General features: G+C 36.3%; 1 protein-coding gene and 1 long non-coding RNA gene across 6 annotated transcripts in view; one reads left to right on the plus strand and one right to left on the minus strand.

Moving 5' to 3' along the window:
- The window catches only part of ANK3 (ankyrin 3), a 322,189-nt gene that overhangs the window by 264,982 nt on the left and 39,247 nt on the right, over positions 1 to 17,960 (plus strand). For all 4 annotated transcript variants that reach the window (XM_054690069.1, XM_054690067.1, XM_054690068.1 and 1 more), the window contains 7 exons: positions 6,784 to 6,995; positions 8,697 to 8,904; positions 9,923 to 10,019; positions 10,562 to 10,790; positions 11,457 to 11,582; positions 12,769 to 12,891; positions 14,417 to 14,498. In XM_054690069.1, coding sequence (XP_054546044.1) covers positions 6,784 to 6,995; positions 8,697 to 8,904; positions 9,923 to 10,019; positions 10,562 to 10,790; positions 11,457 to 11,582; positions 12,769 to 12,891; positions 14,417 to 14,498 — 1,077 coding nt within the window. The remainder of the gene's footprint in view (positions 1 to 6,783; positions 6,996 to 8,696; positions 8,905 to 9,922; positions 10,020 to 10,561; positions 10,791 to 11,456; positions 11,583 to 12,768; positions 12,892 to 14,416; positions 14,499 to 17,960) is intronic.
- Positions 2,814 to 8,765, minus strand: LOC119234839 (uncharacterized). Of its 2 annotated transcripts, XR_005122681.2 has the most exons (4): positions 8,617 to 8,765; positions 6,439 to 6,588; positions 5,576 to 5,761; positions 2,814 to 2,996 (listed from the first exon to the last, which is right to left on the minus strand). It is a non-coding gene; the product is annotated as an uncharacterized LOC119234839 (long non-coding RNA). The 2 variants fall into 2 exon arrangements; XR_005122682.2 differs by lacking the exon at positions 5,576 to 5,761.

The raw sequence follows: 17,960 nt of genomic DNA on the forward strand, positions 1-17,960 counted from the left end.
TTTTTCCTTTAACATCTTGGATGGCTTTTTAGAAAAGTTGCATATTCTGATGGAGCTGAACTTTAAATTATAGAGAGATGAGTATAATTTTCTGAAATATTTCATGGACTATATTACAGTATGCTCAATTGTTCCACTGTTTTTACACTTAATTTGCATATATTTCCTCTTTTTTCCTGGTTTATCTGATATTTAATTTTCTGTGATTGGTGAAATTTGAATGACATTGAGATCATAGCAATTCAGATTTATCCCATTACAGAGGTAATGGGATTTTTTTGTTTTTAATCCAACCTTAGATCTGCCACAGACAGGCTCTTTGGCTCTACTGCAAAGCTGTGTGACTCTACAAAGTATATGTGACCTTTCTGAGTTATTGTGTAAACAGAACTGAACTGGTGGGTTTCTATAATTTATTTGTCACATCTAGTGGAACTTTTGTTCAGATTTTGTAGACAAAGACTGTAAGGCTCAGCAAAGTTCAGGAACCTGTCCCAGGACCAATCTCACTGATTGGGAGATGAACTTGAACTCAGGTCACCTGTGTCCAGTGACATTGCACAACCCATCCTAGCCAGCCTGGCCTTTTGAATTCTAATATTCAAAGACTCCATTTTTCCCCCCAACTCTGAATATCAAATAATCCTTTCTTACAGGAACAAAAGGCACAGAGTATTCACCTGACCGAAAATTAAGCCCTAGATTTTGAAATCATCTTTTATGAAACCTTGAAGTTGTATAGTTTCTATAGACTTACATACTCAATCCTGATCAGGTCACAGACTTTAGAAAACAAATTTGATATGGGAAAGAGAATGACATCCCCATTTGACTAAATTGTGGAGACATTTCAACAGGTACATGTAAGAGTGTGGCAAAACTAATCAGGACAATCATTTGAAGGTTTTAAGAGTATCTCATTTAATGGAGACATGATTTCAATCCTGCCATTTATTATATTATGATCTCTGTAACCATTTATATTTGTAAAACATTTTATCACCCTTAGTGCTTTTTTTGTAAAATCTCAGAGAATACTGTCCCACCTTTTATTAAAAAAAAAAAAAAGAGCTACAAGGTACTTAAGAAATTTATCCTTTATCAGTGATATAAGTAAGCTTCTATCAGCTTCCATTTCTAGCACAACAGAAAGTCCACTGTAATCAATGGACTTGGAGAATGGGCCAGTAAGAAGTCATGTCATCTTTTGCATCAGGCCTTTTGCAAATCCATCCCATACTCATGCATTTGTCAACCACTACCTATGTGCCAGGCAGTCTGCAAAGACACTGTGCTGAGTGATTGAAATCCATATTTGTGTGACTTCATCCTTCCCCCTCACGCTCCCTTCCAAGACCTATATTCTAATCTCAACTCTAAAACAGCTAAGTCAGTTTGGGCAAGTCCCTTAACCTGTCTGGACTGCAGACACCTACTTTGCCAAACTGCTATGTGGGTCAAATAGTAATTCACCCCCACCACAAGTAGACATTCAGTAAGTGTAAATGTTAACCTTCCTCCAGAGCAGAACTACCTATTTTTCTTTTCCCTTTAATCTTCTTTTTAGCAAAAACTTTACTAATAACAGCTGGGGAGAAAGAAATAGCTCGAGTTGTGATAAGGGCGATTGCTTAAGATTTGGGCATCCTTTTATAGTATGTGGCATTATAAATCACCCTGAAAAGTAAGAAGTCTTCTGTTTATGTTTAATTGTTTACTCTATTGTCACTAACGCCTTTTCTCTTTTAATTTTGTAGCTATGGCTTAGTGTATCCTTGTAAAAAACAAAAACTATTTAAAAGCAATGGGTAATTATTGTTGCCCCATAAGCTCCTCTCATATTGAGCAATATGAAATGTTTTTATATAGGGCCCTGTTGTGCTTTTAATCATTTGGGTTCTGAATTAAGAACAGATCTAGGGTAGGAGCCTACAAAGACCTTGTTTCCCAAATATATCAAATCATAAAGTCACCTAAATTCAGTGTGAAAAACAGATTTTTAGGTTCTCTATCTGGCCAAGTCAGGATCTCCCTGAGAGAAGTCTGGGTCTCTGTGCTTTTAACTTGTAGCCCTGGTGCTGCTTGTGGTCTTGCCAGTTTCTGACAAGCAGTAATAGCAGTCAGGGGCTCTTTGGCTATGGATGTGATACCACATTTATGCTTAGATTTTGCTGTTGGGCTTCTCTCCATATGTAAATGGTGAGAACAAAGCAAAGATTCTTACTAGTATATTCTTGCTTCTTTGGCTGAAGTAGTACATCATTTTAAAATCTAAACCTACCTAAATTCAGTTCTAGAAAGAACATCATTGGTATCGTTCAGTTATATATTGTCAGACTTCATTGCTATTTGCCTGGAAATCTTCTCTCTCTGAGATAGTTTTTAGTTTGCAACACAGAAATTGCCAAAGAGGTTTATAGTCTCTGAGTTTTTAATTCAGTTTGGGTAAATATTCATTCAAGAATAATTTCTGACTCATAAATAGATGGACATAATAGACCAGTGTGGGCTAGGAAGTAGGAAGACTAGAACATACATATACAATATTTTAAAAAAAAAATCTATTGAAAGAGTAAAGAAAAGCCAGTCTCTACTACTATATATATTTTAGAGCATGATTTAAAGAATTATACTGTTGTTATGAAAAGTCTGAGTCTCATAATACAGTGGATTCTAATTCAGCAGTTATACTATGCCAGGCCTCAATATCAAACATCATTTAGAGTAAAATAATTAAGACTTCAAATTTTATGAAAATAAAATCTTATTTTTAATATACACAAATAATTTGTCAAAATTATCAGTGGAACAAAAGCCTTGGGGGCAGGGTTCATGATGCTGGGTGAGGTGGACACAAGTCAGGACTTCACTGTAGTTGAAGGTCAATAGCTCATTCTTCATTCCCTCTTGTGCCTTCTCTAACCACCTGGTCTTTAGTTTCCTGCTTCAAACATTCAGCTGAGGTCATTTCATTATTATATTTCAGTTTCCTTTCTCTAAAAGTAAAAAGAGAAAAACATGTGCCTGACCTGAATCTGTTAAAATATAATTGGATTTAGTATGTGTGTGTATATTGTTATTATTCAATACTAGTGGTATTTATTACTAAATGATAACATTTAAGCATACATTCCTTATAATAAGTTTTATCATTTTCCTCTGTTTTCATTCCCCTAGTTTTTATGTAAATCATAGGAATTTACACATAGGTCTTTAAAGATTGATTCATCAGTTACTGGAAGATCATACTTTTTGTGACATTTTCATTTAATATGCCTTGGAGTTTTATATATTAGAACATATACTCTGTCCCACTCTTTCTAGTACTGCACAGTAGCCCAGAGTTTGACTGTCTTAATTTATTTAACCTCCGTCTTACTGATAGCCAGTTAGGTCTTGTAATAGGTTTTCAAGCCATAAAGATTCATAATAACTTTAGTATCTGGTTTTCACTTCATCTGTTTGCCTTTTTATATTTACCTACTATCCATATTATTTATTCTTACTTATGCAAATATCCAAGAATCTAATAGCTTTGCCTTCAGCAGCAACTCTGAAGAGATGATGCTTTTTATAAACAAATATGTCTTTTTTTGGTAGTTTTTATTATTTCCATTGACTTTTTTTCTAAGGAAAAAAGCTTAAAATAATTTACATTCACATTTACATTTATATATAGAATATAGCCTGGTTAAAGGCAAATCTCCTTTCTCCTTTCATCATATAGAAGCCTGGGAAACTAAATAATTCAAAAAAGAAAATACATGCATGTGATTCTAGTCATAGAGTGATAAAGGGAGCCCTAGGGCCTAAAATTCCCACATTACTGTGTCTTTTGGTTGAGACTTACTTCAAAATACCTGTGAAAACACATTAAAAATCAATAATTATGTACATTTAATGATGACAGCAGAATGGCTAAAAGCTATAGAACTGAGTAAGTACAATACTGAGGGTCCCAGAACAGTAAGTCCTTAAAGAGTTTTGTGCATGGAGTGAGAAATCTGAGCTGGCCTATTTACCTCTCTCTGCTGCTGCTGGAGTGGATGCTCACTTTATATTTGGAGTGGATTTAATGCTTTGCCAAAGGTAATAGCATCAGTGCGGCCAGGCTGCTTCTACACAGTGTCAGTCTTGTCATTCGTGGCTATTATGCTTTCCACAGGTGATAATGGCTGTTTCAACCCTGAACTTACACAAGTGTCTGTGCATACACCCACTACACTCACCTGCACACAGCTAAAAAGTGCATGTTACGACAATTCCTGCCCCCCACCCTCTGTGTTGCCTCAGTTCCTCTGGTGGGTCCAGATGGATCCTGGGTAAATTTTACACTTCCAGGATATATAGTCTGTTAAACTGCATTTAACAGCCTGGTTTGAAGACTGTAATTTCATAACAGAGTCATCTGAATAGATAAAAACTTCCCCAGAATTTTTTCCTGAGCAAAATTTTTATTTCTTCCACTTTCACAGTACCAACCTTTTTTTTTTTTTTTTTTTTTTTTTTAACTCTTTACGTCTTATTTCTTCAGAAAGTAAAATATACCTTTCTCACTTATTTTGGTCTGAACAGAATTGAGGGGAAGGAGATGAATATCAAAAAAAGACCAAAACTCCAGTTCACTTTGAAATCTATTAGGATGAACACTATTTCTCTTAGTTGATAGTTTGGTGTCCCCATCTCAAAGTGCAGTGGTTGAGCTGTAACACGAGATGTCACTGATCCAGTTTCCTAATCACTCATTTTAGCATTCTAGAAACTTCTGTTTGGAATAGGCCATGATCTCAGCCCTATGAATCTTGTGAGAGTAAAGGAGGCAGACATGTTTGTAGTTAAGTGACAGTAGAACATGTGTGGTGTTGTATCAGGACCATGAAGAGATGCAAATGTGAGTGGTAAGCAACAAAAATAAAACCCACAGTCCTCCCCAAAGTCTGGGATTTTCTCTTCATTTCGTAGTAAGTAAACCCACCCCAGTTGTATAAACCCTCAGATGATGCTCTTAGTCCCCAGTCTCTTCTCCCTTCTCCGCCCCAATCCTCTGAATTAACCAGTGCTAACAGCCTAGACTGGTTCTTCTACAAATTTCTCATAAAAATATCTGAATGTGCAGATGACGTTTTTCCCCTAAAGAGGATCTTTCCTATGTTCTGGGCATAGGAAAGGGCATATTGCTCTGCCCTTGTTTCTTCCCTCACCTTGTACACTTTACATGGGTTCATCAGTACCTTCCTGGCTTCCTCCCTCCCTCAGATCTCTCCTCTAATGTTGCTTCTTCAGAAAGGTCTTCCCTGCTCATCCCCTTTTAATAAGACCCTCTCCTCTCTTCCTGCTCTCCCTGGTCAGTCTGTTGGCTGCTTCATTTTTGTTTAGTGAATTGTGTTCCTGCCTATTAGAAGGTAATCCTTCTGTGAGCAGTGACCATAGTTTGCTCTCTACTGTATCTGCAGTAATAAGACCAGTGCCTGCACGCAGTGGGTCCTCAGTAAATACTTGGTAACTGAATGTGTGTGACCCATCCCGTTTCCTAGCTGCAGTGTCTAGAATGTGGGTGAACCATGATTTCTCTTACCACTCCCTTGCTGATGGGAATGCAGACTCCTTCAAGCCTGGTCATTACAAGGAATGCTGTGCTGCGTGTGCTGGTAAGAAAGACATCAGCAGATGGCACTGCTGGGTCCAAGGATAATAGGCATATTTATTTTGATTAGATGATACCCAATGACATTGTCAAAAGATTTTTGCCACTCACATCCACCTGCAATGAATGAAAACATCTGTTTTTCCAAAATTTCCTCTGGACAAGATGTTATTGGTCTTTAATCTCACCAAAGATGAGTATAGGAAATTATCAAGTTTGAACACTTGAATATATGTTTATTGACCATTTTTCAACTTCTGTGAATTGCCTCTCTATAACAGTAAGACATTTTCTATTGACGTACTGTATTGTCTTACCTTGTTGCTGCCAGTGGCATTGAGCATTTTAATCGTTTGTCATGTATGACAACTATCTTCTCCAGTTTGTTTTGTTTTCAAGGTTACCATATTGTCACAGAAAAGAATTCATTTTTATAGAGTTCAAAATGCATTTTAGGCTTTTGGGTTTCCAGTTTATGTTGCTCTGCCCTTGTTTCTTCCCTCACCTTGTACACTTTACATGGGTTCATCAGTACCTTCCTAACTATGGTAAAACATACTCTCTTGATTTTCCTTTGGTAAAATTTTAACATTTTAAGTAGTTAAGTCTCTTATCCAGCAGGATTCTGTCAACATCATCTTCTAAATAAATCATATTTTTCCACTGCCTTGAAGTTTAAATATATCCCTTTGATTTGAATATATCAAATGTTGAATATATCAAATATATCAAATATATTATAAAAAATCATTTCAATTAAATTAACCTACCAGAATTCAATTAAATTAGCCTACCAGTTCTAGAAGAGGTCAAATGTATGTAAGTCTTTATTCACTTCCTGTGAGGCCCTACTTTTTTTCCAGCTGCTTGAGAGCGTATTATTGGAAATAATCACAGAATATCCCCTTTCTTGAAGAATAATGTGTCCATTGGTAGTAAAATGCCTGTTTTTAAAGATAAAAATAGCTTTATAATATTTTTACAAAGCTAAATACTAGTTTAAGTCACTATCATTTTTATAGTAAAAACTGCCTGGACTACTGAATAAAAATAATTATAACCATCAAAATTACACCTTGTTTCACAGCATAGAATCAAGAGGCTATTTCTCATGGCTTTTCATTCTTTTGTCTTTTCAGAACTTGACAGCCCAGAGGAATTAGGGAAGAAGCGGATCTGCAGGATCATCACAAAAGATTTCCCCCAGTACTTTGCAGTGGTTTCACGGATTAAGCAGGAAAGCAACCAGATAGGTCCTGAAGGTGGAATTCTGAGCAGCACCACTGTGCCCCTTGTCCAAGCTTCTTTCCCAGAGGGTGCTTTAACCAAAAGAATTCGAGTAGGCTTGCAGGTAATGTGGACAAAAAGTTGCTTTCCTTCTATGTAGAGAGCACAGGAGCAAGTTCTGCTTTGAATGATTTTCAGCATTCATCCTAATGATATTGCTAATCACAGCATTAGGCCTTTTGGAAATTCATCCATCTCAAATGAAAAGCAGTAAATGGAAAGTTAGCTCACTGGCTTATTATTATTAGGGTTTTCATTTAAAAGTATTACTCGGTTTCTAATGAAGGATAACTTTTTTTTTAATTGTATGTCATTCACCTTACAGGCCAACAAAAACACCAAAGAATATACCATTAAAGAACTAAACCACACTTGATTTGGTTTCTAATATGCCACATCATAGGCAAAAGTAATAATGAAACTTGTAAGTTTTCAAATATGAGATTGATTTAAGTAAATCATAAATGCCAGGTTTTAACCAAACCAATTGGAGCTCATTTTAGTTTGGAAACCTGACTGAGAATCTTGGCAAGAATGTCCTTTCTTATATTTATTAATTTCAGTTAGACCTTAACTAGTTCTTTGTTTTCTTATTGAATAAGGAAAATAACCTTAAAAAAAAACCCTTAATTTGTGGTGTTCATTAATGTGTAAAAAGTAGTTTCAATGAAAGTTCTTCTTTTGTGGGCTGACTCTCATGCCCTGTGATGGATACATCTTTCTGTCAGTCAGTCCTAGGAATGCCTTCCGGAAACACCTAAGGTGATGTAAAGACATCACCTTACATTTCAGTGGTAGAAACTGTCTCTCACTGTCTCCCATATTGAATATTTTACTGTATAGGGAAGAAACCAAAAAGAGGTTTGGCTTGGTAGACTAGACTCAAAATCCGTTGCAGTCTTGAATGCCTTTTTTGTTACATGACTCTGAAAGCCTCAGCTATTACATAGTACATATTGCTTTTGTGATGTTTGGCCAAATGGCCTGCATTGGTTTAAAATATATTGAAGTCAACATTTGCTGTCCTTTATTTAGGTGTAGACTAAGCAGCTTCTCTGCTGTGAGATTTGATCCCCTCTCGCGAATAATCATGTAGACCATATTCGGTGGGGAAAATACTCTGGCTGACAAGTTCCTGCTACATTGTTAGGTTGTGTTTTTATGTAGCCTTGCAGGAGGCAGTGTCAGAAGTAGCATGGGATGAGGGAATGATTACTCAAAGTCTGTGAGGAGCAATGAGAAGCCTAGAGGGGCAGCCCCGATCCAAAGACAGTCTCGTATTTATTAACATTGAGTACAAAAGTGGGGCATGTACATAAGAAATGTACATGTATGGGTGTGTGACTAGAGATATACACTAGGGTGGAGTGACCAGGGACTACTGCCTGGGGGGCTCCATTATTCCTGCCAGTCTAAGTATATTATCTCTAGTCTAATATCTGCCTGCTGTTAGCAAATTCTGGTTTACCAGTATGTTCCTCATACCAGGACTTTTGCCCTTGATGAGAAGCCCCCTGTATAACCCTATACCTAGCTGACAAGCAGGAATTCTGGGCACAAAGATAATATCCTTGAGAACAGAGGGGCTGGGAGTCCACATTTTTATGTCTATCTGAAATAGTAAGAAAGGATGAAGAAAGAAGTTTTCTTTATGGTGATCTTTTTGTGGGGTTCTTTTTCTTTACCTTTCTTGCTCAAAAAAATCAACTGTCTTATGAGGGCAAAAAAATGTCCATTTTCATTGAAGTTCTCTTCTCTGTCTTAGGCACAGCCTGTTCCAGATGAAATTGTGAAAAAGATCCTTGGAAACAAAGCAACATTTAGCCCAATTGTCACGGTGGAACCAAGAAGAAGAAAATTCCATAAACCCATCACAATGACCATTCCTGTACCCCCACCCTCAGGAGAAGGGGTATCCAATGGATACAAGGGGGACACCACACCTAACCTGCGCCTCCTCTGTAGCATTACAGGTTTGGCTGAGTTGTTATACTCTCTTGATGCATTGTAATGATTCTATACAAAAATACAAAACCTTTGAAACCATCATGCCAATATTAGAACTAGAACAAAAAGGAAATAAAACATTTAATTGCCTGTCACCTCATCTCCATTATCCCTGATACCATTTCTTTAAGATGCTCTTATCATGATTCATTTAAAATTTAGCAATATAATTTTTCCTATTAACTTTAGTAAGAGCGTGCTTTTATGTTTATTGAGGTGCTATGGAGTTTACTGGAATATCCAGTAGTCTTTTGGTGTCTTAGAATTGATGGACCAAGCAATACCCTTTAGATGAAAGGAAACAGATGGACTTTTCAGAAAACAGAGCTTCCCCCTCCCCATCCCACCCCAGCACCAGGAGCAGGGAAGAGTGGAGAATATGGTTCTTCCCACCTTCTCTATTCCTGAGTGTAATCCAATAGACTAAGTCTGCAGGACTTAGGAGAACACATTTTTTGATAGTGCCTGGCATCCAGAACTCACACTATCATTTCATTGACCTAATCTGATTTTTATTGAAAGTCAAAGATTAAAATAGGTTGGTTTTATCTTTGGATTTTTAAAGAGTAATTTTAATTATTGATTCCTCCTTTTTCCCAGAAAATTCAATGGTTTTAGTACAAAAATAAACTGCCTCTTAACTTTTTTGACAGAGCTTGCCTTTTTAAAAAATAAATGAATTATATTGGTTTATTTGAAATCTCTGCACTTAAAAAAACAGAATTATAAATTGTTTTTGCACCAATTTAACTCATTCCTTCCTACCCAAATAAACTGAAGAGTAATTTTAGAAAAAACATAATCTTACGAGGAAATCACAATAAGGTAAAAGTCTGGAGAGGAAAACTACCTTCTATACACATAGTTCACTGAATTGGTGAAGTCTTGCAAGTCACTGGCTTCACAGGAAGGACAGGATGGGGATGAAAATTTGACAAGGAGCATCTTCCATGTGTGATGAAGTCTCTGCTACTATTTCCTCAGGGGGCACCTCGCCTGCTCAGTGGGAAGACATCACAGGAACAACTCCTTTGACATTTATAAAGGATTGTGTCTCTTTTACAACCAATGTTTCGGCCAGGTATGGAAATAAAGGATTCGAAAAAGCACTGAAGAATTCATTTTATTATCTCTTGCAGAGTAAAAATTGTGCTCAATACCAGTATAATGGTTATTTTTTTATTTTAATGGTGAAGTTGGATCTGACTCAGAAACTTAAAATTCGGTAGGATAGGTTGTTTTATTCACCTCACAGGAAGCTATGGGTACAAGACTTGATTCTGCCAGTAGAAATTCTTATCATTTCATAAAAACTGATAGGATTTTCCTTTTTGTCCCGTTATCACCCATAAAATTCTTGCTCTTTCCAATAGTGCATAGATCTAAACTCTTTAGTTGGGAGTAGAAAGGAGGAGAACAGGAATTTTATGGAAAAGAGAAAAAAACCCTTAGCAAAATTATAACAGAATAAATGTGGGGTTTCTGTGTTTGATAAACAGAGGAAACATCTTTGCTGTTTAAATTAACAAGTTAGTGTTTTGGCTTATATATAAATACTGTTATCTTGTGATTTTTGGCTTCAGATCACCTCGTTTTCATACTTCTGTTTTTTATTTTTCTCAGATTTTGGCTTGCAGACTGCCATCAAGTTTTAGAAACTGTGGGGTTAGCCACACAACTTTACAGAGAATTAATATGTGTTCCATACATGGCCAAGTTTGTGGTTTTTGCCAAAATGAATGACCCTGTAGAATCCTCCCTGCGATGTTTCTGCATGACAGATGACAAAGTGGACAAAACTTTAGAGCAGCAAGAGAATTTTGAGGAGGTTGCTAGAAGCAAAGATATTGAGGTACCTGTTTACAACAAGTTCATTTAATTATATCCCCCAGAATGAGGTTTTACTTGGGAGGCCATAAATGTACTCACTATAAATAGAAGGACATTACTGATTTTAGTTTTTGTTTAAAAAATTTGATAATTTTCAAATTGTTATAAATGACTAGAGATTTGTATGTTGTTTGAGGTTGTCTTCATTTGTTAGGATGTAGGACTAACGAATCTAAGTCATGGCGACAGCTAAGTCCTGGTCTCCATTTTGCCGTGACTTACGTGTGTTACTTTATTTTGGTCTCTGTCCACACACATTACCATGATTTTCTTTTTCAAATCCAGTCATGGGATAAGTATCTAAGAGTCCAAAAATTTTTTTTCAAAGTATATGAACACAATGTTAGGCACTTTTTCAAATGTGTTTAAACTTGCTGAAATAGAAGTAAGTATATATATATATTCTTTTTCCAAACTTGTCCATGATAATGGATTCCAATTACAACTCTTGAATTGTGAGCTAATAAAGTTCTTTTTGCGGCAAAGTCTCCATAGATGTAATTTTCTTATAAAAGAGACCTATGTGACATAGAAACCTATCAGTCATTTAGTGTTAATGCAGCTTAAAATCTCAGAGTCCTTTCAACTCAAATTAACATTAAATTATACATTTCTTTTACTCTAAAAGGTTCTGGAAGGAAAACCTATTTATGTTGATTGTTATGGAAATCTGGCTCCGCTTACCAAAGGAGGACAGCAACTTGTTTTTAATTTTTATGCTTTCAAAGAAAATAGACTGCCATTTTCCATCAAGGTAAATCATCTTTAACAGAAACTGTGAATTAAAGAAAAAAAAATTTCATAAATAAATGAAATGGTTCTACTGACATATCGATTGTAATATCCCACCAAACTTGAATTCATACAAACAGGATCAGATTTTGTTCTAGTTTTACCCAAGTATACTTTCCAGTCAGAATAATAAAATGCATCCTATCTGGTTAATTCCTGCTGTAAATCAGGGCCCTCCCCCCAGTTAAAGTACCAGTGCTATCAAGCTATCCCCAGCCACTGCAGCATGAGTTCAATCTGCCAGGGAGCTAACCCACATGGCACAGCAGACCTCTCCTGTCTCTCCTGCTACTCCCCCCAGCAGTGTATTTCAGTAAATCCACCTGTTCTGCTCCCCACTCTGACTCTGGTGAATACTCTCACCCCCCATACCTCTGGCCTATACCCCAGTTCTTCTATGTATAAATAATAAAAATATCTTTTAAAAATATTTGTAAATCAGTACAATAGATCAGATTCAGAATTCAGGTTTCATCTCCATTTCTGATATTCTGAAGAGATCATCTTCTTCCTCAGAGAACAGAAAGACATAAACAATTATTTTGTTACTGTTATTATTTACCATTGTTCTTGCTAAAACTGAATCCTTGAGAAAAAGAAGTTATTGGGCAGGAAGAACATGCCTATAACCCAAGCTACACAACGGATTGTCAGGATAAGACAAGCAGATGCGACAGCCCTGTGCTAGACTAGGAATCGGGCATTCTCAATCTTACCGAGTTTAAATGTGACCACCTTGGCTGTCATGTAATTGTTATCATCAACTTTTCCTGCTTCTCAAAGAGCTCCATAAAACAAATATGCTCAGTGGGCCTTCCCGGTGGCGCAGCGGGTTGAGCGCCACGCTGTGAAGCTGTCCGCAGCCTCTGCAGTGCCGGTTCGATCCCCGCCGGCTGCGGAGTTACCCACATGGCATAACAGACCTCTCCTGTCACACCCTCTGCTCCCCTCAGCAGTGTATTTCTGTTGTCTGCCTGTTCTACTCCCTGCTCTGTCTTTGGTGAATCCTCTCACCTTCCCACGCTTCCAGCCTGTACCCCGGATCTTGTATAAAATAAATCTTAAAAAAAAAAACCAAATATGCTCAGTATTCAGAAGTTCTCAGAAAAGTCTTTTTCTATAACTGTCAACTGCTTAAATTCTTATAGATTAGAGACACCAGCCAAGAGCCCTGTGGTCGTCTGTCTTTTCTGAAAGAACCAAAGACAACAAAAGGACTGCCTCAAACAGCTGTTTGCAACTTAAATATCACTCTGCCAGCACATAAAAAGGTATCTTTTAATATTGGTTTATCTTAACTTTCTTTCCCTAGTTGTGAAGAAAGGGCTTTTGGTATGCAATTAAGGAATGCTTTGTAAAGTGATTCAAGCTTAAAAACTCAAGTTTTATTAGTCTCTTTGTGTAGATTGACTAAGTCTTGTTACTGTGGTGTCAAATTCTTATGGTTTGTATCGTGGAGTCCTCTGTGTAGTGCTTCTGCTTCTGCTGGTAGTTCATAGATTTTTATGCTTTCAAATTATGTCACATATTTGATTTGCCGTGGATGTATAGTTCTTGGTATTTTTTTGTTGGCTTCTTTGATTTGCTTTGCTTTCTAAATCAGCTTGCCTTTTGTGCCCCCTACTCAGTCCTTTTCATATCCTGATATTCTTTTCCCTGCTGTCCATTATAATATTCCTTGTCTCTGCAATGCATCTTGGAACCAAAAGGAGACAGAGTCAGATCAAGATGATGAGGTAATATGAACACTTCTGCTTTTACTCTATCAGAGCTAGAATAGAAATTGAATCTGTATAAAAGAAGTTACAGAGGGCTGAAGTGTGGGAAACGTATTAACTATATGTTTGTAGATCTTAGCTTAAGTCAGGCAAAAGGGCAATTTTCCTAAAGCATGGTTCACTTCTTCTCCACATATTCATAAGACTACTTCAGTGCAATCAACAAAATTACAGAACTAAAGAGCTTTAAAAATTTTAAATATGATAAATTGGCATGTGTAAATATACATTTGAGTGTATTTTTACCTAGTTTTCACTGTGTTCTAACTTTTAAATCAAGATCATGGATAACATAAAATTTTACTATACAAATCAACATATATTTTATGTAATATAAAATAAAATGTTCAATGGCTACTTATAAATATTTGATATTCTATTTATAGAAAAGTGTCTTGGCCATTTTTAAAGGTATAGTTATTCAATAAAATAAATTTGAGTGATTTTTTCCTTATAAGTTATTGCTTAATATTTGTCCAGGTTATATGATAATTGGATTTTTAAAACTCGTATCTCAGCAATACTAGGAATCATCAATCTTAAGCCTCAGTACATTGTATCTGATGAAATCATTAACCTGTTTTCAAGCTCCTCATCTGCACTTTATGCCTATTAACATACAGAAACAGCAAAACTGGAATAATAAACTTGTGTGTGCCTTTTTTCTTTAATGTACTCACAGGAAAGTGAGTGTACATTGTGATATATGTGCTTTCAATAGTATTGAATTTGGAAATATTTACTGTTCAGCATCAGAAGTCTCTGTAATGCTCGTCTCTTATTTGTAGTTTCCTGTAGTCTGCTGTGTTGGTGCTCTAATATTTGCTGAATGATGGTTTTTGGATTGAGACAATTGGGGTGGGGTAGAATCACGGTAAGAAATTAACATTTTCAAGAGGAAAATATCTAAGAAGAAAAATAAGGATAAACAAGATATCAACATGCCTACAAAATGTTTCAAAACTACAAAAATGTCACCAGAAAGTTGGATGTAGTCTCCCTATTTCTTCTTTTTCAGACCGAGAAAGCAGATAGACGGCAAAGCTTTGCATCTTTAGCTTTACGTAAGCGCTACAGCTACTTGACTGAACCTGGAATGAGTGAGTTTTCTAACACATTTACTAATCTATGTGGAATTTTATAAGAAGAGACATTTTTTCTATACAAACTGAATTTGGGGATCAATTGAAAACCCAATTGCAAAAGAAAAATTGCCTACAGGAAAACTACCATGAAATCTAAATATTACATAGTACAGAGTTGAAGATAGGGGATTCAAACATCCCTAAATCATAAATTCAAAACAGTTATTTTATAAAGGCATTAGCTATTTTCTAAGATAGAAACATCTGTTACTTGTCTTTTAAAACCTTAGTTTCACTTGGATTATTGGTTGTGCTAAGAGATAATGCTGTATGTGCTCAGAAGAGAGAATATTTACCATCTCTGGAGTAATAGAAAGAGTATAAATTATTTTTGTTGTCATCTCCTTTTTCTTAATATAGGCAGGTCATTATTTCTTAGTCCTGACTCTTTCCTTCCCACATTGCAAGAATTGTATTTTCCTGCCTTCTTGAGATAGTACTCGTTTACTGACTTCTTATTTCCCCCTTACCTTTCTGCCTCCTTCTGCCCACTCCACCCATTCTTTGTTAATATCAGTTCTGTGGCTAATCCTCACTAGACCAATTAAACCCTTTCTTTCTGCCATGATTGCTTTGGTTCATTGCTAACTGACATACAAGTATTAAGGAATAGATTCATTCAATTATATTTATTCATTCATTCTCTTTCTCTCTGCTTCCCTTACCCTCTTCCCTCTCCTCCTTTCATCTTTATGGTCATCACCTCTGATGATCACTACAGCCCTCAAAATAACCTTCTCCACCACTAGGAACTAGGAGTACTGAGAGCTGCACTGGGTTTAATCGATGTAGAGTGGTGCCACTATATCTATCAGGAGAAGATTTATGCAAAAAAAATTATAAAATTAATGAATTGTCTCTAGCTGTTTCCCATTTTTCACAGTAACTTGAGTTCAGGGAGAATTGGACATTTACCAGTAAAAGCCACAACTTTGGCTTTGCCCACTGTTCCTGAATTCACATTTCTGTGGGTCAACATAGCATAGGAAATGTGGAGGCAGAACCTACTCCACTGCCCTGCTCAGAAGGTCCTAGCATAATCCTCTAGATCTAGCTCCCTGGCCACTAGGGAAGCTTTTATCTTCAGACACAAAACGAGGAGCCTAACAGAGAAACCCTGTCACACTCGAGATATTCTTCTAGATCTCAGATTTTTTTCTTTAGCATAAATTGTTTCAATTCTTCCAAAACGTCAGTTCACTTCCTTTATGTTATAAAGCAGAAGAAGTGTGGGAGTGTCCAACTAGATGGTGTTTCAATACAACTAAGTCTGCTCAGTTGAATTCTTGCTTGGGATACAATTTTGTCAGAGCGCTAAGGCCCTTACTGCATAACTGGATGGGACTCCAGACAACATCCATCAGTTGGGGGGGAGGCTTTTTGAAACAACTTTAGGTCAGCTGCACTTTTGGGCATACAAGCTCCCATCTGATTCTAGATTCTAAGGTATTTTGTGGGGGGACTGTCTGAATTGTAAAGTCAGGTGTGTGCTAAGTCAACTGAACATAGTTGCTATTTTTTTTATTAGCTCAGTCAAGGCATATGTAGCTTCTCTTCCTTGACTTTTGATAGAAAGAAAAGGATCCTAGTATCTGTTTTATGAAAGGAAGCATGATGGTGGTGAATGGAGAAATGGAAAGGATTAATACGCAGGGACTGTAAGAATGTGCCAGACCCTTTAGTTTCACAATTAGTAGATTAGTTTTACAATTAGTTTTACAATTGAATTAGTTTTACAATTCCAAGTAAATGAAGCTTTCCTGCCACCACCTACCCTTTCCAAACCCCCACTCCTCAAAAAATAATCTGGTATAAATCAGTGCCTTCTATTCAGACATTCCCTTTGTTATAAAGGATTTCAAAAACTTGTGTCATTAAGGCATAAAATGTGTAAGTAATCAGCAAGTTGGCTACTTCATGCAAAGTTAAAAGTCACAGATGTTCAGAAGATTTCTTTGCTTGATAGAGCCAGCAGTTAGTGGTAAATGAGATGCTTTTCAATTTCTGGTAGTTCTAAAAAATATTGAGACATCGGATCGAGCCCAAATTACTGAATTGAAGGAATCCCCAAACCTTCTGTTTGCAGTGTGGTGTTTCCAAAAGAGTTAAACAATATAACATTGAGATGTTTGGCGAGGAGGGGTAATGAATGGGTGAGTTTTTCCTTAGTTATTCCACTTTTCTTTAGAATACTATATAAACCTAGAAAAGGATATGTTCTGAATGTTTGAATTTAAATGTACACTAGGAATGAAAATCTTCACCCTGTTGATCCAAGGACTGGATTGTAGCAATGCACGAGCACAGCATGAAGAGGAGCATAAAACATGAAGCATCTTCTCATTTCCTCTTTGCATTGCAGTCTTATTCTGAACCAGTGCTTTCTGGCAGCAAGACTGTACTCTACTCATCTTTGACATAGAACTTTAGCTCTTGTCAGGCAATGCAGTTTTCTGTGACCAGCTCAGTCTGTCTGCTAGAGTTGTAGAAGTAGAGAGGACAAGTGTGTATTTGCTCTCCCCCAGCGAGTGTGTTACCTCATTTGTGTGTTTCTTGTCCCATTGCCAGAAAAAAAGCAGATATGAAAGCCTTCTTTCTCAGAGACAGGTCTACCTCATGGCTACTCCAGTGTGTGGGCTATCCATGAGTCCTAAGAATATTCTGGGAAGACACCAGAATCAGTGCCTTTGCCACTGATAAATAAATAAAATATATATATATATATATATACACACACACACACTCTCATATATATACAGACAGATATATACTGTATGCCACTGTAGATACTTAAATATGGATATTAAATTATAACTATGCTTTTTATATTTTCCCCATGATACCTTTTGAGAATTTAAAGTATAATAGATTATGAAAAAATATCACCTCTAAATAATCTACTTTGACCCTAATGAAGACAGTTGTAGATATGGATATATGAAGTTACTGATGTGTTTTTAATATGCAGTATTAAATATTTTCCTAAAGTCTCAAAAGGTACCAAGACTTCACATCTCATGGAAAAAGTGTACTCTTCTTTCTAAATGCTCTTTTGAAAGTATTTTTAAAGTTTATATATCTATATATATTGTGCATAATATGGCCTAAAAATTGTATTACTTCATTGGCTTGTTTGCCATGATATATTGCGCATGATAAAATGTTTTCAGTTGCTTTGCTTGCTTATGGTAACCATGAACCATATTTTCTGGTTTTTTTTCCCTTTTGTGTGTGTGTACACATGCATTTTAAAGTCATTTCATATTACACCTTCTTTTTTCCTCATCAAAAGGAATATACTGCATGGAAAAGACAAATGCAAACATTCCTTTTCTTTGTTTTTTCTTTTAAAAGTCTGACTCAGAAAATTTCTTGCTCTTATTGGCTTTTTATGGGTGTGAAGCATAACCGAATTGT

This window comes from Talpa occidentalis, unplaced genomic scaffold (genome assembly GCF_014898055.3).
Source record: "Talpa occidentalis isolate TD23 unplaced genomic scaffold, MPIMG_talOcc4v2.1 talOcc4.8, whole genome shotgun sequence".
Taxonomy (NCBI): Eukaryota; Metazoa; Chordata; class Mammalia; order Eulipotyphla; family Talpidae; genus Talpa; species Talpa occidentalis.